Below are 16,339 nucleotides of genomic sequence, written 5' to 3'. Positions count from 1 at the left end.
GGCCTTCGCATTCTCACACCTGCTCTTCTTTTACAATCCAGATTTCGAGTAAATGCTTCCATGGCCTTGTAATTTCTTTGGTGTAAACCTCGGTGCAGGCTACTTATTACAGGTAATAGCCGTCTGATGACGGAGACAACGGCTTGGCAGAAACGGTCAGCTGAACCGCTGCCAGAAATGCAAACTGCCCCTTATTTATTTCGAAACGCATCGAAGCTGCGAGCCTATCTGTCGTGATCTGGCATGCATGCGATAATGACAGGCTCATGGGGCTGAGAAAGCTGCCCCAGGCGGCAGCCACGAGGACAGGTCCTAACAAGACTCGGTGTGTTTTCTCCCCCATTACCCGCAGCCCACACATCGTCTTCCTCTCCCAGAGCGTCTTGACCGGAATGAGCCATCTCTGTGGGACCCGCCTCTGCCATGAAATCGCTCACGCCTGGTTTGGCCTGGCTATCGGGGCCCGAGACTGGACCGAGGAGTGGCTGAGTGAAGGGTTCGCCACTCACTTGGAAGATATATTCTGGGCTAAGGCACAGCAGGTAGGTTTCAAGTGCGCTACGCATTTCACTCCCCAGGGTCAAGTTCAACTCAGTCGGTCATTCGTTCACTCAACAGATTGGTATACTGGAGTTCCCGTTGTGGCTCAGCAGTAAGGAACCCAATTAGGATCAAAGAGGACACAGGTTTGATCCCTGGCCTCACTCAATGGGCTAAGGATGCGGCGTTACTGTGAGCTGTGGGGTATGTTGCAGATGTGGCTCCAATCTGGCATTGCTGTGGCTGTGGTGTAGGCCGGCAGCTGCAGCTCCCATTTGGGCCCTAGCCTGGGAACCTCCATATGCCGCCCTAAAAAGCAAAAGAAGAGAAAAAGAATGAAAAATAAAACCAGAAAGCTTTTGAGTGCTTATTATGCACTGGGCACTGTTCCCTGCTGTGTAAGTGAACGCCCTTACTCCTCCCTGTGGGATTCACCATCGAGTGATGAGAGAGAGACTAGATAAATGACTACATCTGTAACACGTCAGGTGGGGAAGAGCACTGTCAAGAAGATGAAGCCAGATAGAGAGAGGTGGGGGAAGAGCTGTTTTAGAGGGTGCTAAGAGAAGGCCTCTCTGATAAGGGGACATTTGAGCAAAAACCTGAAGAAAAGGGCATGCCCTGGCATCCTCAAGCACTCCTCTGTGGTGGTGACGTCAACTGTGTTTTGTTTTGTTAAATAATGAGATTAAATTTTAAATCAAGCGTCGTGATCTCAGATGCCTGCTGGCAAATAGTGAAGAATGAAACTGGAGTTCCAGGTGTGGCTCAGCAGGTTAAGAACCCGACTAGTATCCAGGAGGATGCCGGTTCAATCCCTGGCCTCGCTCCGTAGGTTAAGGATCCAGCACTGCCTTGAGCTGTGGTGTAGCTCGCAGACTCCACTTGGATCTGGTGTTGCTGTGGCTGTGGTATAGGCCAGCAGCTGTGGCTCCGATTCGACCCCTAGCCTGGGAACCTCCATGTGCCTTGGGTGTGACCCTAAAAAGAAAAAAAAAGTAATAATAATGAAGAATGAAGCAGTTGGTGTTATAGATTAGGGGATGGTAGGGACTGGGGCAAACCAACAGCTTCTCAGCTCTAGGCAATTGGTGTCATGTTGAAAGGAGGGTTCCATACAGCCTGGACTTCTAGTTTTTTTAAAGGAAATTGCGAATCTGGATTTTTATGTGAAATTTACTAATTAAAAAAAAAAAATACGCAAACCAGACATATGCAGAGGCCAGACCTGGCCAGCATGCTCCCAGCTGACAACCTTAACTTCAGAGAACTAGCCCGCAGCTTTAAGGAAGATATGATACCTAACCTGCTTCCTGCTTATTTTCTAGTTTCTAATATTTGGTCACTTCTTTTCCCTGCCTTCTCCTCCCCTTCTACACTAGACTATTTGACATTTTCTGAAATTCCCAAGTTTGTGGTTAGCTGCATGATTTTGTTCACGTTCCTTCTGCCTGCCGAAATTTTATTTATTTTTTTGGTGTTCCCGTTGTGATGCAGCATAAACAAATCCAACTAGGAACCAGAGGTTGCGGGTTCCATCCCTGGCTTCACTCAGTGGGTTGAGGATCAGGCGTTGCCTTGAGCTGTGGTGTGGGTCACAGACTCATCTCAGATCAGATATTGCTGTGGCTGTGGTGTAGGCTGGCAACTATAGCTCCGATTCGACCCCTGGCCTGGGAACCTCCTCCATATGCCTGGGGTGCAGACCTGAAAAAGCAAAGAAAGAAAGAAAGAAATCATATTTATTTTTCATTAGCCAGCTCGGGCTTACCTTCCCTTGCTAGACCAGCCTGATCATCTCACTCACAATTCAATACTACTCTTCCAGAAACTTTGAATTCCACTCTGTTTGCCACTTACCTCTTTTTTTCTCACTTTTTTCTTCCTTCTAGCAGAATGATTAGACTTTGACCTCTTTTTTGGGGGGGGGGGCTCCTCCAACATAAAGAAGTTCTGAGGCTAGGGGTCGAATAGGAGCTGTAGCCACCAGTCTACACCACAGCCACAGCAATATGGGATCCTAGCCACGTCTGCAACCTGCACCACAGCTCACAGCAATGCCAGATGCGTAACCCACTGACTGGGGCCGGGGAATCAAACCCGCATCCTCACGGATACCAGTCAGGTTACCGCTGAGTCACAATGGGAACTCCGAGACTTTGACCTCTTTCAAAGTGGAACCATGTCTCATTCACGCTCCCACCCCCTTACCCACCTTGACTGTAGCACTAGCAGTGGGCATGGCTGAGTCCCCTCCACACAGATTCCATGGACAGAGGCCACGTGGCGGATTCCTGAGACAGGGCTGGTTTTGGGGTCCGACCAGGCCTGGAATCGCGGCTTTGCTGTTGACCAGCTCGGTGAGCATCAGTAAGTTATGTAACCTCCTGAGCCTCAGTTTCCACTTTTATAAAATGGGTCTAGGGATGCTTAAGTTTGCAGGGTGAAAGTGATAGTGTGTGAATGAGCTTAGCATAGTGCCTGACACATAGAGGGTGTGCTTTTTTGTGGGTTTTTAAAAGTTTTATTGAAGTATAGTTAATACACAAGGCTGAGATAATTTCTGCTGTACGACACAGTGACAGTCACACACATACACGTATCCATCCTCTCTGTGCTATTCTTTGTAATTGTGAGTGTTGTGTTGGGCATCTGATGACCATCTCTCTCTTTATCTCCTGAGTCCCCAAAGAGGGCTCCCACTTTACCCTCCCCCTTGCCTGTATCTCCTGGGGTCTTTTTGCTTGAGTCTGCCTCTAGCTGCTCTAAACACATCCATCTCTACCAATGGAGGCACGGAGCTGGCCTGGCTACATCTCACTCTGAACACCTTCTGCGTGTCCATTCTTTGCTAGATTTGAAGGGATAAAAGGATAAGATGACAGCACTTGCTCTCAAAGAGGTCAGAGTCTAATTTTGAAGATACGGAAAGTTTGGAGTTGCCATCATGGCTCAGTGGTTGACGAATCTGACTAGGAACCATGAGGTTGCAGGTTCAATCCCTGGCAGCGCTCAGTGGGTTAAGGATCTGGCGTTGCCATGAGCCGGGGTGTGGGTCGAAGACGAGGCTCGGATCTGGCGTTGCTGTGGCTGTGGCTGGTGGCTGTAGCTCCTATTCGACCCCTAGCCTGGGAACCTCCATATGCCGCGGGTGTGGCCCTAGAAAAGAAAAAAAAAGAAAGAAAAAAAAAAAAAAAGGAAAGCATGCCAAGGTAGAAAGAAGAAATTAAGTTAGAAAAAAGAGGTAGAGTTCCATGATGTTTAAGGATCCGGCATTGTCACTGCAGCGGCTCAGGTCACTGCTATGGCGTGAGTTCAATCCCTGGCCCAGGAAATTCTGCAAACCTCAGGCATAACAAAAAAATCAAAAACAAGAGAAAGAAAGAAGGAAAGAAAGAAAGATAGAAATAAAGGAAGAAGGAAAAGGAGGAAAAAAGAGGTAAACACCAAATATTGTGGGAGTTCAAAGGTGTGGAAGAGGCTGGGTCTGAGAAAATCCGGAAAGCCTATTTGGAGGAGGTGACTCCTTGTGGGCCTCAAAAAGGAACTAGGAACTGAAGTTTCTTTATCTCTCCTTTTCCCTTAACCTGGCCTAGGGGCCAACCTATGCCATCATCCTTTAAGGTACATGCAGTAAGTTTTCAATATGTGAGAACATGGACACCTCTGAAGTGAAGTGGCCATTCTATTTTCTTTTCTTTCCTTTTCTTTTTTTCTTTTTGTTTTTTAGGGCTGCACCTGTGACATATGGAGGTTCCCAGGCTAGGAGGCAAATCTGAGCAGCAGCTGCTGGCCTATACCACAGCCACAGCAATGCCAGATCCAAGCCTTGTCTTCGACCTACACCATAGCTCACAGCAACACTAGAAACTTAATCCACTGAGTGAGGCCAGGGATCGAACCCGCATCCTCATGGATCCTAGTCAGGTTCATTTCTACTGAGCCTTGATGGAAACTCTGAAGTGGTCATTCTAGAACTAATGCAAAATTTGGAAAGATTTCCAGACAGAGTACATCATTGCTCTGGCCCTTTGCTTGAAGGCTGAGTGAGACTGAGCTGCGGGTGGTCCCTGACAAGCACCCTTAACAAATCTCCCAAGAATGCTTCTTGGGGCAGGAAAGGGTGGGCTGCCTCCCGGGACTCTCCCAATCAGCAGCTTGCTTCATCCCTGCACAGGGCATGAGGGCTCATGGGTCACTCTGTTGCCCGCAAGACTGCGCTCTGCAGCACCCAGCATCAGCCAGCACTGCAAGAGAGTGGGTTTGAACAAGGCAATAGAAACCTGCATTCCTCTCAGCGTGGCATTCCGCAGGGAGAAGTGAGTTGAGTTAGTGGCAAGTGAGATCGTATAACTTGTCATCAACTTGGGTAAAGTCTAAACCCCTCTGCAGGTGTCTCGGTCAGCTCTGGCTGCCATAACTAAATACCGCAAGCCGGGAGACTTCAACAACACACGCTTGCTGTTCTCATAGTTTGGGAGGCTGCAGATCCAAGTCAGGGTGCTGACAGGCTTGGTTTCTGGTGACACCTCTTTTCCCTGGTTTGGCGGGGGCCATCTTCTCACCATGTCCTCACATGGCCTTTCCTCAGTGCACACAGTTTTAGTGTCTCTTCCTCTTTCTTTTTTTTTATAAAAATCATTTTTATTTTTTTCCATTATAGCTGGTTTACAGTGATCTGTCAATTTTCTGCTGTACAGCATGGTGACCCAATTACACAGACAGGTACACATTCTATTTTCTCACATTATCCTGCTCCATCATAAGTGACTAGACCTAGTTGCCAGTGCTACACAGCAGGATCTCATTGCTAATCCAATCCAAAGGCAGGAGTCTGCATCTATTAACCCCAAGCTCCCAGTCCATCCCCCTCCCCCGCCCCTCCCCCCTGCCCCTTAGCAACCACAAGTCTATTCTCCAAGTCCATGATTTTCTTTTCTGTGGAAAGGTTCATTTGTGTCCTATATTAGATTCCAGATATAAGTGATATCATATGGGATTTGTCTTTCTCTTTCTGACTAACTTCACTCAGGATGAGAGCCTCTAGTTCCATCCATGTTGCTTCAAATGGCATTAACTCTTCTTCTTCTTATAAGGACACCAGCCCTACTGGATTAGGGCAGGGCCCCAAACCTTTTTTTCTTTTTCTTTTTCTTTTTCTTTTTCTTTTATAGTTGTTTTACAGTGTTCTATCAATTTTTGCTATACAGCAAAATGACCCAGTCATACATACATACACATTCTTTTTCTCACATTATCCTTCATCACGCTCCATCACAAGCGATTGGATACAGTTCCCAGTGCTACACAGCAGGATCTCATTGCTTATCCATCCCAAATGCAGTAGTTTGCATCTACTAACCCCAAGCTCCCAGTCCATCTCACTCCCTGCTCCTCCCCCTTGGCAACCACAAGTCTGTTCTCCAAGTCCATGAGTTTATTTCTTTTCTGCAGATAGATTCATTTGTGCCATATATTAGAATCCAGATATAAGTGGTATCATCATATTTGTCTTTCTCTTTCTGACTGACTTCACTTAGTATGAGTTTCTAGTTCCATCCATGTTGATTCAAATGGCATTACTTTGCTCTTTTTTATGGCTGAGTAGTATTCCATTGTGTATATGTAGCACATCTTCTTAATCCATTCATCTGTTGATGGATGTTTAGGTTGTTTCCACGTCTTGGCTATTGTGAATAGTGCTGCAGTGAACAGAGGGGTGCATGTATCTTTTTCAATACAAGTGTTGTCTGGATGTATGCCCAGGAGTGGGATTGCTGGGTCATATGGTAGTTCTATATTTAGTTTTCTGAGGAACCTCCATACTGTTTTCCATAGCCGTTGTACCAGTTTGCATTCCCTCCAACAGTGGAGGAGGGTACCTTTTTCTCCACACCCTCTCCAGCATTTGTTATTGGTTGACTTGTTAATGGTGGCCATTTTCACCTGTGTGAGGTGGTACCTCATTGTAGTTTTGATTTGCATTTCTCTAATACTTAGTGATTATTTGAGCATTTTTTCATATGCCTCTTGGCCATCTGTGTTATCTTCTTTGGAGAAATGTCTATTCAGGTCTTCTGTAGGGCCCCATCCTTTTGACATCATTTAACCTTCATTACCTCCTGAAAGGCCCGGTCTCCAAACACAGTCACACTGGCGATGAGGGCTTCAACTTGTGTGATATGTGTTGGGGAGAGACAATTTAGCCTCTAACAACAGGGCACACAAGGTTCATTGGTCACCTGGCCTCTGCTGGCTGTTTGGTACCTCTGTCCCTCCCTGGATGGCATCTTGCTCCCTGCCTGACCCTATCCCTCACCGTTTTCTAAACATGTCACACTCTTTTCAGGCCCCATGAGCCTGGCACATGCTTTCCTTCCTCCTGAAACTCCTCCTCCCCTGGACGACTCCCCTGTCCCTGGGGACCGGTTCAGGTGCCATCACCTCCTCAGGAAAGCCTTCCTACCACCCTGATGGGCCAGGGAGCATCGGGGTTCTTCCCTGTCATCACTGCATTTTTTTTTTTCCATCTTTTTAGGGCCACACTTGTGGCATATGGAAGTTTCCAGGCTAGGGGTTGAATCAGAGCTGCAGCTGCCGGCCTACACCACAGCTCACGGCAACGCCGGATCCTTAACCCGCTGAGCAAGGCCAGGGATTGAACCTGTATTCCCATGGATACTACTAGTTGGGTTCATTATCACTGAGCCACAACAGGAACTGCCCTGTCACTACATTTTGACCGTTAGTGTTCTTATCTGGACTCTTCAGGAAGCTGTGTCCATTTTGTCCCCAGGGCCTGGCGGAGCATCAGTAAGTAACTGTCAAGGGAACTATTAGGGAGCTTTAATTTCCAGAAATGCCTGTGGATGCAGCCCTTTCCCTCCCCAGTGGGCACGCTGCTGCCCTCCCCTGTGGAGGGTACAGCCGTGGGGGCCTCAAGAGCACGTGGAGGAGGGCAGCCCATTCTGACCAGCAGGGCAGGGAGCAAGGCCGTCTCTTTCCCCAAGCCTGCGTCCAGGCAGCTCGGCCTTTCTGCTTCTATGCAAACAGAATCATCTGGGTCACATTAGCCGGCTCCACTGTAAACAGCCCTGACAAACTGAGGGCTGGGGAGAATAGGAGGTAAATGGAGGGGGCCTTTCCCACCCGATGCAGGACAAAGCAGGAAGGGGCTGGGTGGAACCAGAGTGCAAACGGCCCCCTGGGGAGGCCTGCTCACAGGCTCGCTCTCTCTCTCTCCCAAGTGGGTAGGGGTGTGGGTGGGAGGGGAGGTTCCAGGACAGGGTGAGGGTGGGGGCTTGGGGGGGGTAGGGTTGTGGGGGAGGTTCCAGGAGGGGGGGGCGGTGTGCGCCTCCCAAAAAGGCCCGGGGGTTGGGGGGGTGAGGGCTGGTTCTACGTTTGCGGACCTCAGAGGCCCTCTGACCCCTCTACTACTAGGGCACAAGGCAAGGCAGGGGCCTCTGTGCCACCGACGCCCCCAACCCCCTCTTCGCCTGCAAAAAAACCAAAACTCTCCGCTCCATGGGACGGCTCTGACCCTGCGTGAGGACAACAGTGACTGTGTTTTGTGCATATGTGTCTGTGTGTCTGTGGTCTAAGCAGCTGGCCCCCCACGAGGCCCAGGAGCAGCAGGAGCTGAGGGCTTGCCTGCGCTGGCGTCGCCTCCGGGACGAGGTGCGGAGCTCCCCTGAGGAGATGCAGGTGTTGAGGTAAAGCATCACGTGATCCCGCCCCCCTCCTTTCCTTCAAGCCTCATCCAGGCCATCTCCTTAAATCGGCTGTTTCCTTTTAAAATTAAATTGGGCTGGATTACTCATCCTCCCAGGGACAGGATTGTTATGTTTTAAGTCGTTCAGGGTGTGGGTTTGGATTTGCCTTCTGACATTTTCCCTGGGTGTCTATTCAGGAAAAAAAAAAAGCACGGGGCCGTTTCCGGGACCACATTCTTCACTTGAGGTCGTAATAGTCACTCTGTGTGGTGGCTGCGGACTTGGAGAAGGTTAAAGTCCGGTAGCCTGGCAGACAGTAACCCTTGAAAGCCAAACGGGGTGGGGGGAAGAAAAAAAACCTTTAGGAAAATATTGATTCCTAAGTGTTTAGTAGTAACAGATGTTTGTGTCAATGGGGCCTTTTGTTCCGGATGCAGCCCCGCAGGAGGCCACTCCTGTGCTGGTGGGAGGATTCTGCTCTCAGCTCCTGTGTTTTATTTTCTGAGTGTGTCCTGCAGCACTTGTTAAGGATTACTTCTTGCCATTTTTTTTTTCTTTTTTTTTTGGTTCCTCTGTTTGCTCCTTCTCGTCAGGTCTCTAAATAGTTGTTTATCTGAAACCTCAAGCCTAGGCCCCAGGAGCACTGCAGTTGCCATGGCAACAGAAGCTTCCCTCCTGCCCCCTCTTGCTTGGAGCCCAGCCTTTGGACTCGGTGGTCAGACAGGTGGGAAGGCGGCCATCCAGGAGTCACCCCTCTTTTTAGATGGCTGTCCTGAAGGCCAATTCCTGGGCAGAAGCCCGCCTGCATGGATTTTGCTTCTGTTGTTTATTTTTAATAAACAACACCCCCCTGCAACACACACACACACACACACACACACACAGAGGTGGCTTCCCCCTAAGGCTGGAGTCTGAGGGAAATGCGGGCCCAGCCTGACCCCAGCGAGGCCGACCAGTCCTTCTGTGCTGCCCGGCAGCCAGGGTGTGGCCGCTCTTCCCACGAAGAAGTCCCCCCTCTCACGCTAACTGCTGCTGTGGCTGACTCATCCATTGTTTAGGAAAGCCAGAGCCAGGAGCCCTGCCTGCCCCACCCAGCGCCACTGTTCACACATCCGGTCACTCAGCCAGCGGGATGGCCACACCCACGGCCAGCGTGCACAGGGTCCCTGCTCTCATGCAACTCGCGGTCAGTTGGGCCCCTCTTGCATGCACGGCTAGTGACAGGTGGTAAGAAGCGGTGTGAAGGGAGCACAGAGATTGACAGCAAGGAGGATGCCTCTCTGTAGAGCACCAAGGCCTTAAGGCAGGAGGCACACGGCTTGGCATGCTGGTGCTGGAGGGACAGAGAGGAGGGCAGCGTGGTAGGAAGAGCAGGGAGAGGCAGGCAGGCGCTGGAGCTTCCAGCCTTCCCCCAAGTGCAACTGGAAGCCGCCCAGGGCCTTCAGCAGGGAAGGATCCCTGCTCTGCGGGCAGCAGACAAAAAGCAAGGAGATGGGTTAGAACGTGGCAGTAGACGGTCACGCTTCCAGTCCTGCTGGTCACAGGACAGACACGAGAAGCCAACCTATTTAAGACAAGTTTTGGCAGTGGGACTGGCAGGTCTTTGGTCTATTGAGTGTGGAGAGGAGGCAACTGAAAGTGTCCAGAATGACTTCTAGGCTTTTGACTTGAGCAGCTGGGCAGACAGATGGCGGTGCCATGTGGTGAGATGGTACAGACTCCGGGTGGAGCAGGCTTTGGAGGGAAGAATCAAGATTCCCATTCGGCATGTGTTAAGGTTGACGTGCCAAATAGATACTCAACTATTGAGAACTCAGTGGGGTTTACAAGTCAGGAGCTCACTGGAAAAAATGGGGACATTCAGCCTATGGCTACTGACAATCCCAAGCCTGGTAAAATCACTGGGAAAGAAGAAGGTGGGAGAAGAGGTTGGGAGGAAGAGGCGGAGCCAGCGGAGGAGCTGGGGAAATCAGTGCAGAGAGAACCCAGGTGCCAGGAGTCCTGGAAGTCAGGAAAGGGAGTGAGTCAAAAATTGTATTGGGAAAATAACAATTAAAAAAAAAGAAAAGAAAAGAAAGAAAAGAAAGTGAGTCAAGAAGATGGGAATGGGATGTTGGATGCTGCCGAGGGCCGTGGGACGGGGAGGGAGAGAAGGGGCCCTGGAGTGAGTGTGGGCCCTGCAAAGGATGCTGGTGACCTTGACGGGCATGCATGTATTCATGAGTTGTGGAGAAGGGAGCTAGATCGAAGTGACGAGTGAGGGGAGATCAGGAAGCAGAGACACTGGGTGTGGACTGTGTGAGAGAAGTTGTGCCGGAAGGGGAGGTAGATGAAGATCAGAGAGGTTTGTTTTAAGGTGGCTGCTGCGGGAGCACACTTATGTGCGAGCTGTAACTAGGCCAATCCCGTCAGCTCTCAAGGCTCGATGCTTCCATTCCCCAAGTCCTTTGGAAGCCTCCCGTTCTGCATGCCCCTAGTCCTTTGGTGGAGTTAGGGGCATTATAATTAACATTCCTTGGAGTTCCCGTTGTGGCTCAGCAGGTAAGGAACCCGACCAGTATCCACGAAGACACAGGTTCAAGCCCTGGCTCCCCAGGTCAAGGATCCGGCCTGGCCGTGAGCTGCGGCATAGGTCACAGATGTGGCTCGGATCTGGCATTGCTGGGTGTGGTGTAGGCCGGCAGCTGCAGCTCCGATTTGACCTCTCGCCTGGGACCTTCCACATGTTGCAGGTGTGGCCCTAAGAAGCAAAAATAATAAGAATAATAATAGTAATAACATTACTTGATGAAATAAGTTCCCAGCTTATAAGCAGTCAGAAGGACAGTGGGAAATCCGTACACATGTGCAGAGAGCGTTAGCTCTAGACTTGGTGGTGCTTCTAATGTCCAAGAGCTTGTCCTTTGTGTGTGGAGCTGGGAGAAGGAATACACTATTTTTAGACCCCTGTGCTAGAAGGCTTATTATGGCATTTGTTTTTCTTAGTATTCAGAAATTGTGTTTGCCTAAATTTAGGCTAACCGTGAAATGACTGCATTTGAAAGATTTGTTGCACATCACTATAGAAAATATTGTTATCCGATGCACTGACCGTGAAGAGGAAATGTTTCTGAACCGATCCCAAGTTACATAGTCTAGGTTTAGTTTCCTCTCCTTCCCTAGAATCCTCCCTTAAATGGGCACGGAGAGCCTCAAAATAAGTGAAAGGAAGAACCAGACTTGTGAGAATCTGTCCTCAGATTTTTGTTGTACTACACAGATGAGACCTGGAAAGAAGTCCCGGGAAACCACACAGTAATCAAAGGTGTTATCTTTCTGGTCTTGAAATGATGGACCAAGAACAACTTAGAAATCTGGGTTTCAGGAGTTCCCATCGTGGCTCAGTGGTTAACAAATCTGACTAGGAACCATGAGGTTGCAAGTTCGATCCCTGGCCTTGCTCAGTGGGTTAAGGATCCCGAGTTGCCATGAGCTGTGGTGTAGGTCCAGCGTTGCTGTGGCTGTGGTGCAGGCCAGCGGCTACAGCTCTGATTTGACCCCTAGCCTGGGAACCTCCATATGCTGTGTGGCCCAAGAAAAGACAAAGAAAAGAAAAAGAAATCTTGGTTTCATGTTGCCAGACAGTGGAAGCATCTCTTGCCCGTCTTTGCAGCAACGTTCATCATGGTGGACCACTCCCTCTTTCTAAAAACACTTTCTTCGCTTCTGTGTGTCACACTCTCCTTGATCTCCTTCTGTCTCCATGCCAGTGCTTCCCCATCTTTCCTGCTGGCTGTTATCCATCTTCACTTAGATGACTCACGGCTCGAAAGCCTGGTTACAGTGTCTAACATCATACAGCTGATAAAGGGCAGAGTGGGGATTAAAACAATCCTCTCTTCCCTATACCATCCGTCTGCCTCCAAAGAACTTGATTTTAGTGGCCCTCAAAAAAAAGAAGGAAAAAAAAAAGTTCTCATCGTGGCTCAGCAGGTGAAAAACCTGACTAGTATCCATGAAGACGAGGGTCCCATCGCTGGCCTTGCTCAGTGCCTTAGGGATCTGGCATGGCTGAAGGCCCGCCACTGTAGCTCTCATGAGACCCCTAGTCTGGGAACGTCCATGTGCCCCTAAAATGCAAAAACAGAACAAAAACAAGAAACCTCCAGGTGTCTTGAACTGTGGAAGGACATGAAGATTGGGCTAAAATAAATATCCTTGGACCAAGCGTCTTTATCTTTTACACATGAGAGTGTCTATCTGATTATTTCAGTCAATATCTGGGAGGGAAAGAAAAACTCAATATTGTGTTGATCATAGATACTGGAGGAGTATTAACAAAGCGAGACGAGAAAAACTCAAATTAGGTTTGTCTCGGACTTGCTAATTTCAGTAATTTAGGAGAACTCTTTTCCGTTTGCGCCTTGAACACACCCAGCGTAGAAGCATGGCTCTCATCAAAGGTGCCTTAAATGGACCTGGTCGTAAGTTTCATTTGGTTCCAAGAGTTCCATGTGTTTTCCCACACCCTTCTCAGCCTTCACTGGCTGGGGAGCCTATAGTGCGGCTTCAGGCTCCTGAGGCATGGTCTCCAAAAGCGAGGGTCGCATTACTGACTCCAAGCCTTTTCGCGTTGGTTAATTATTAAAATGCCTTTCCCATCGATGAGACCCAGGGGCTCTCTCCAGGCGCTCCCCCGCCCCTCCTCCAGCCCCGGGCAGACCCATTTGCCAGGCAAGGCTTGGGCTCGCTGCTCTTCCACTCTGCCCTGCCTGACCACCACCTCTTGGCTCTCTCATTTGTCCTCCCAACCCCGGCCTAAGAGCTCCCCCCGCCCCCAACTCCTCGGTCCAGGGCTGCAGCCTTGACTCTTGACAAGGAAGCTGCAAGGAGGCTTCTGAAAGCCTTGGTCTCTAGGGTTTAGCTGCCTCCAGCATCTTCTGAGTGCTTTCAGTTAGCCTATCGATGACAGGCCGGCGAGATGGAAGAGCTCCGGTGACAGAGTCAGAGGCCATCTCTCTTGCTTTTGATTGTTTGTGATTTATTACCACTCCCCCCCCTTTTCTGGATTCATTGTTCAAGTCAAGCCCATGCTGAGAAAAACATGAAAATGCGTTCCATTGAGGAGGTGCTGACAAGCCCAGAGCCCGCCCTGGCTCTTTCTAGATGCCGCTAGAATCTGAGAGACATGCAAACTGTACTCCTATCTTCCTTGTGAACCCCTCACCCCCGGGTCACAAAGACATCGCATAATAACAGGGAAACTCCCCCAAGTATGTGATTCTAGCTGTCGCCAGAACGAAAGGTGCACGCCACGAGTTCTGAGTTTGCATGATGCCACTGAGACTTTTTTTCCTGTTAAAAGTCTATGTGAAGTTTTCACCTTTAAAGTTTTTTTTTTTTTTTCAACATTTTTCTTTCTAATCCTTGAAGAACATAGCAATCTTCTCCCACCCACATGCGGGAACGGGTCCATTCGCAGCCGCATGAGCCTGCCTCATGGAAAAGCTCCAGCCCAGAGCTTCAGTCTTGGCCACCACGCCCCCACCTTGGGTCTGAACGCATTCTTCAGTCTCCACTGGCTCCGCAGGCCACGATTAAATCCCTGCATCCCCTCGGGCAACTCCACGGTGGAGTTTGGTGTTTATTCACACCTTCCCCTTGCCCATGCCTCCCCCCCCACCCTTCTCCTGCCTCCTGCCCCACCAGGGAGATTGAGGCCATCAGCCTGTTCTCAACTGGATTCTGTAAGCTCATCAGCACGCACGCCTACCCTGGCCGCTCAGATGCCTAACTGCCTACCTGTCAGTCGTCTTTCTTGGTCTTTTGTTTGTTTGTTTGTTTGCTTTTGAGGGCTGCATCCACAGCATATGGACGTTCCCAGGCTAGGGGTTGAATTGGAGCTGCAGCTGCCAGCCTTCACCACAACCACAGCAATTCAGGATCCAAGCTGGTCCTTAACCCACTAAGCGAGGCCAAGGATCGCACTTGCATCCCCATGGATGCTAGTCGGGTTCTTAACTAGTCCCAACCACAATAGGAACTCCCGACCTGTCAGTCTTAACACAGCTGAAGAAAATTTCTAGTTCCAGAAACAGAACTAGAAATGAGTATGCCTTGGTGCAGATCCTAGAGCTCCTTATGTAAGTGAGCTTTAAACCCCTCTGCCCACAAGGGAGACGGGAAGGACAGTCGGTCCACCAGGCGAGGATGGAGTGCTGATTACTTTGGACGTGACCAGGATCACAAGTCTAGGGAAACTTTTTTCCTAAGGTCCTTGTGCCCTTACGATCACCAGATTCTTTCTTTCTTTTTTTTTTTTTTTTTTTTTTTTTTTTTTTTTTTTTTTGTCTTTTTGCCATTTCTTGGGCCGCTCCCATAGCATATGGAGGTTCCCAGCTAGGGGTCTAATCGCAGCTGTAGCCGCCAGCATACGCCAGAGCCACAGCGATACAAGAGCCGAGCCGAATCTGCGACCTACACCACAGCTCACAGCAACACCAGATCCTTAACCCACTGAGCAAGGCCAGGGATCGAACCCACAACCTCATGGTTCCTAGTTGGATTCATTAACCACTGAGCCACGACGGGACCTCCAGATCACCAGATTCTGTAAACACAGTTCTTTCCTCATTAGGCTCCTTTGCTTTGGTGCTGTTGATAACTCTTCCCTTCTGGAAATTTCCATCATCTGACTTTCATGGCTATCCCTCTTCCAGTTGTTCTTGGCCCCTCCTGCCATCCCTCCTCGGTCGCCTTCAAAGTCATCTCTTCGTCTTCCTGCTCTAAGAGTTGGTCTTCCCCAGGGGGACCCCCTCTAGGCTGCACAATGTCCTGGAGTGGTCTCATCTAAACGCCCCGTCTTAGGTGGGCTTCTCCAGAAGCAGCCGAACTTCATGTGAAAGGGATGTATCAAGACAGATTCCCAGGAGGGAGAGATGGAAGGAAGCATGGAAAGCCAAGCTGGGGTGCCATGATATCAAGTCGGGTTACATGACATTGCGCTGCAGGCAATGGGGGCCAGCTTAAGATCTGTCCTCGTCAGGGGCAAGGGGCCCAGAGCGTGCACCTCCCTGTACCTGCCATCACAACTTGGAGAGAGGTACATTCTAGGTGCTTATGGCAAAAGAGGCTCAGGCCACCTGAGGGTCTCATCTGACTGTCACATGCCAAGACCTGATGTGCACAGGAATGATAAAATGTGGGTGATGAGTGGGGCCTGGGCACAGCTGACCCCACCTCCCATCTGTGTTGAGGGCTCCCAAGGCTCCAGTCCAGCCCAGATCTCTCTTAAAGAGCAGATTGAGGAGCTCCCACTGTGGCGCAATGGGATCAACGGCGTGTTGGGAGCACTGGGTTGAAGGTTTGATCCCCGGCCGGCACAATGGGTTGAGGATCCTAAGTTGCCGAAGTTGTGGCTTAGGTTGCACCTGTATTCCATCTGATCCCTGGCCTGGGAGCTCCATATGCTGTGGGGTGGCCAAAAATGAGACAAAAAAAAAAGATGAGATGTGAATGCTGACCTGTCCATTGCCATCTCTTCCTGGCTGCCCTACATCTCATGCTGGTAATGCCCTCTCCCGCTCCCACCATCTCACCTCCAGGAGCGCTGGACCCCTCCCTGGTGGTACAAGTTCACACACTCGTTCAAGGTAGCAACGTGGGAAACTCATCCAACTCCTCCCTCCCCTCCACTCCCCTACACCCCCAGGAGGGTTTAAGCCCTGACCATGAACTCACCTTCTAAGTGTTTCTCAGTGTTACCCTTTTCCACCCCAATAGCACTCTTTCTCTGTTGAGAACTTAATGGCTTGCTTGCAGTGATCTAACAGCCTCTGAATTGTTTTTTTTTTCTTTCTTTTTCTCTTTCTTTCTTTCTCTCTTTCTCTCTCTCTCTCTTTCTTTCTTTCTTTTTTTAAGGGCCACATCCACAGCATATGGAAGTTTCCAGGCTAGGGGACTAATCAGAGATGTCACAGCTGCCAGCCTACTCCAGAGCCACAGCAACACCAGATCTGAGCTACTTTCTGTGATCTACACCACAGTCCACAGCAATGCTAGATCCTTAACCCACTGAGCGAGGCCAGGGATCGAACCCACAACCTCAT

The 16,339-nt window shown here is 49.8% G+C and overlaps 1 protein-coding gene across 12 annotated transcripts in view; it reads left to right on the top strand.

Moving 5' to 3' along the window:
* C10H9orf3 (chromosome 10 C9orf3 homolog) overlaps positions 1 to 16,339 on the top strand; it is a 394,233-nt gene that overhangs the window by 223,283 nt on the left and 154,611 nt on the right. For all 12 annotated transcript variants that reach the window (XR_002336297.1, XR_002336299.1, XR_002336292.1 and 9 more), the window contains exons 6-7: positions 353 to 542; positions 8,146 to 8,252. Coding sequence is in view for 4 of the 12 variants with exons in the window: in XM_021064603.1 (XP_020920262.1) it covers positions 353 to 542; positions 8,146 to 8,252 (297 nt within the window). In the remaining 8 variants the exon portion in view is untranslated. The remainder of the gene's footprint in view (positions 1 to 352; positions 543 to 8,145; positions 8,253 to 16,339) is intronic.

The sequence above is a fragment of the Sus scrofa genome, chromosome 10 (genome assembly GCF_000003025.6).
Source record: "Sus scrofa isolate TJ Tabasco breed Duroc chromosome 10, Sscrofa11.1, whole genome shotgun sequence".
Classification (NCBI taxonomy): Eukaryota; Metazoa; Chordata; class Mammalia; order Artiodactyla; family Suidae; genus Sus; species Sus scrofa.
This window is presented reverse-complemented; position numbering and strand designations above follow the sequence as displayed.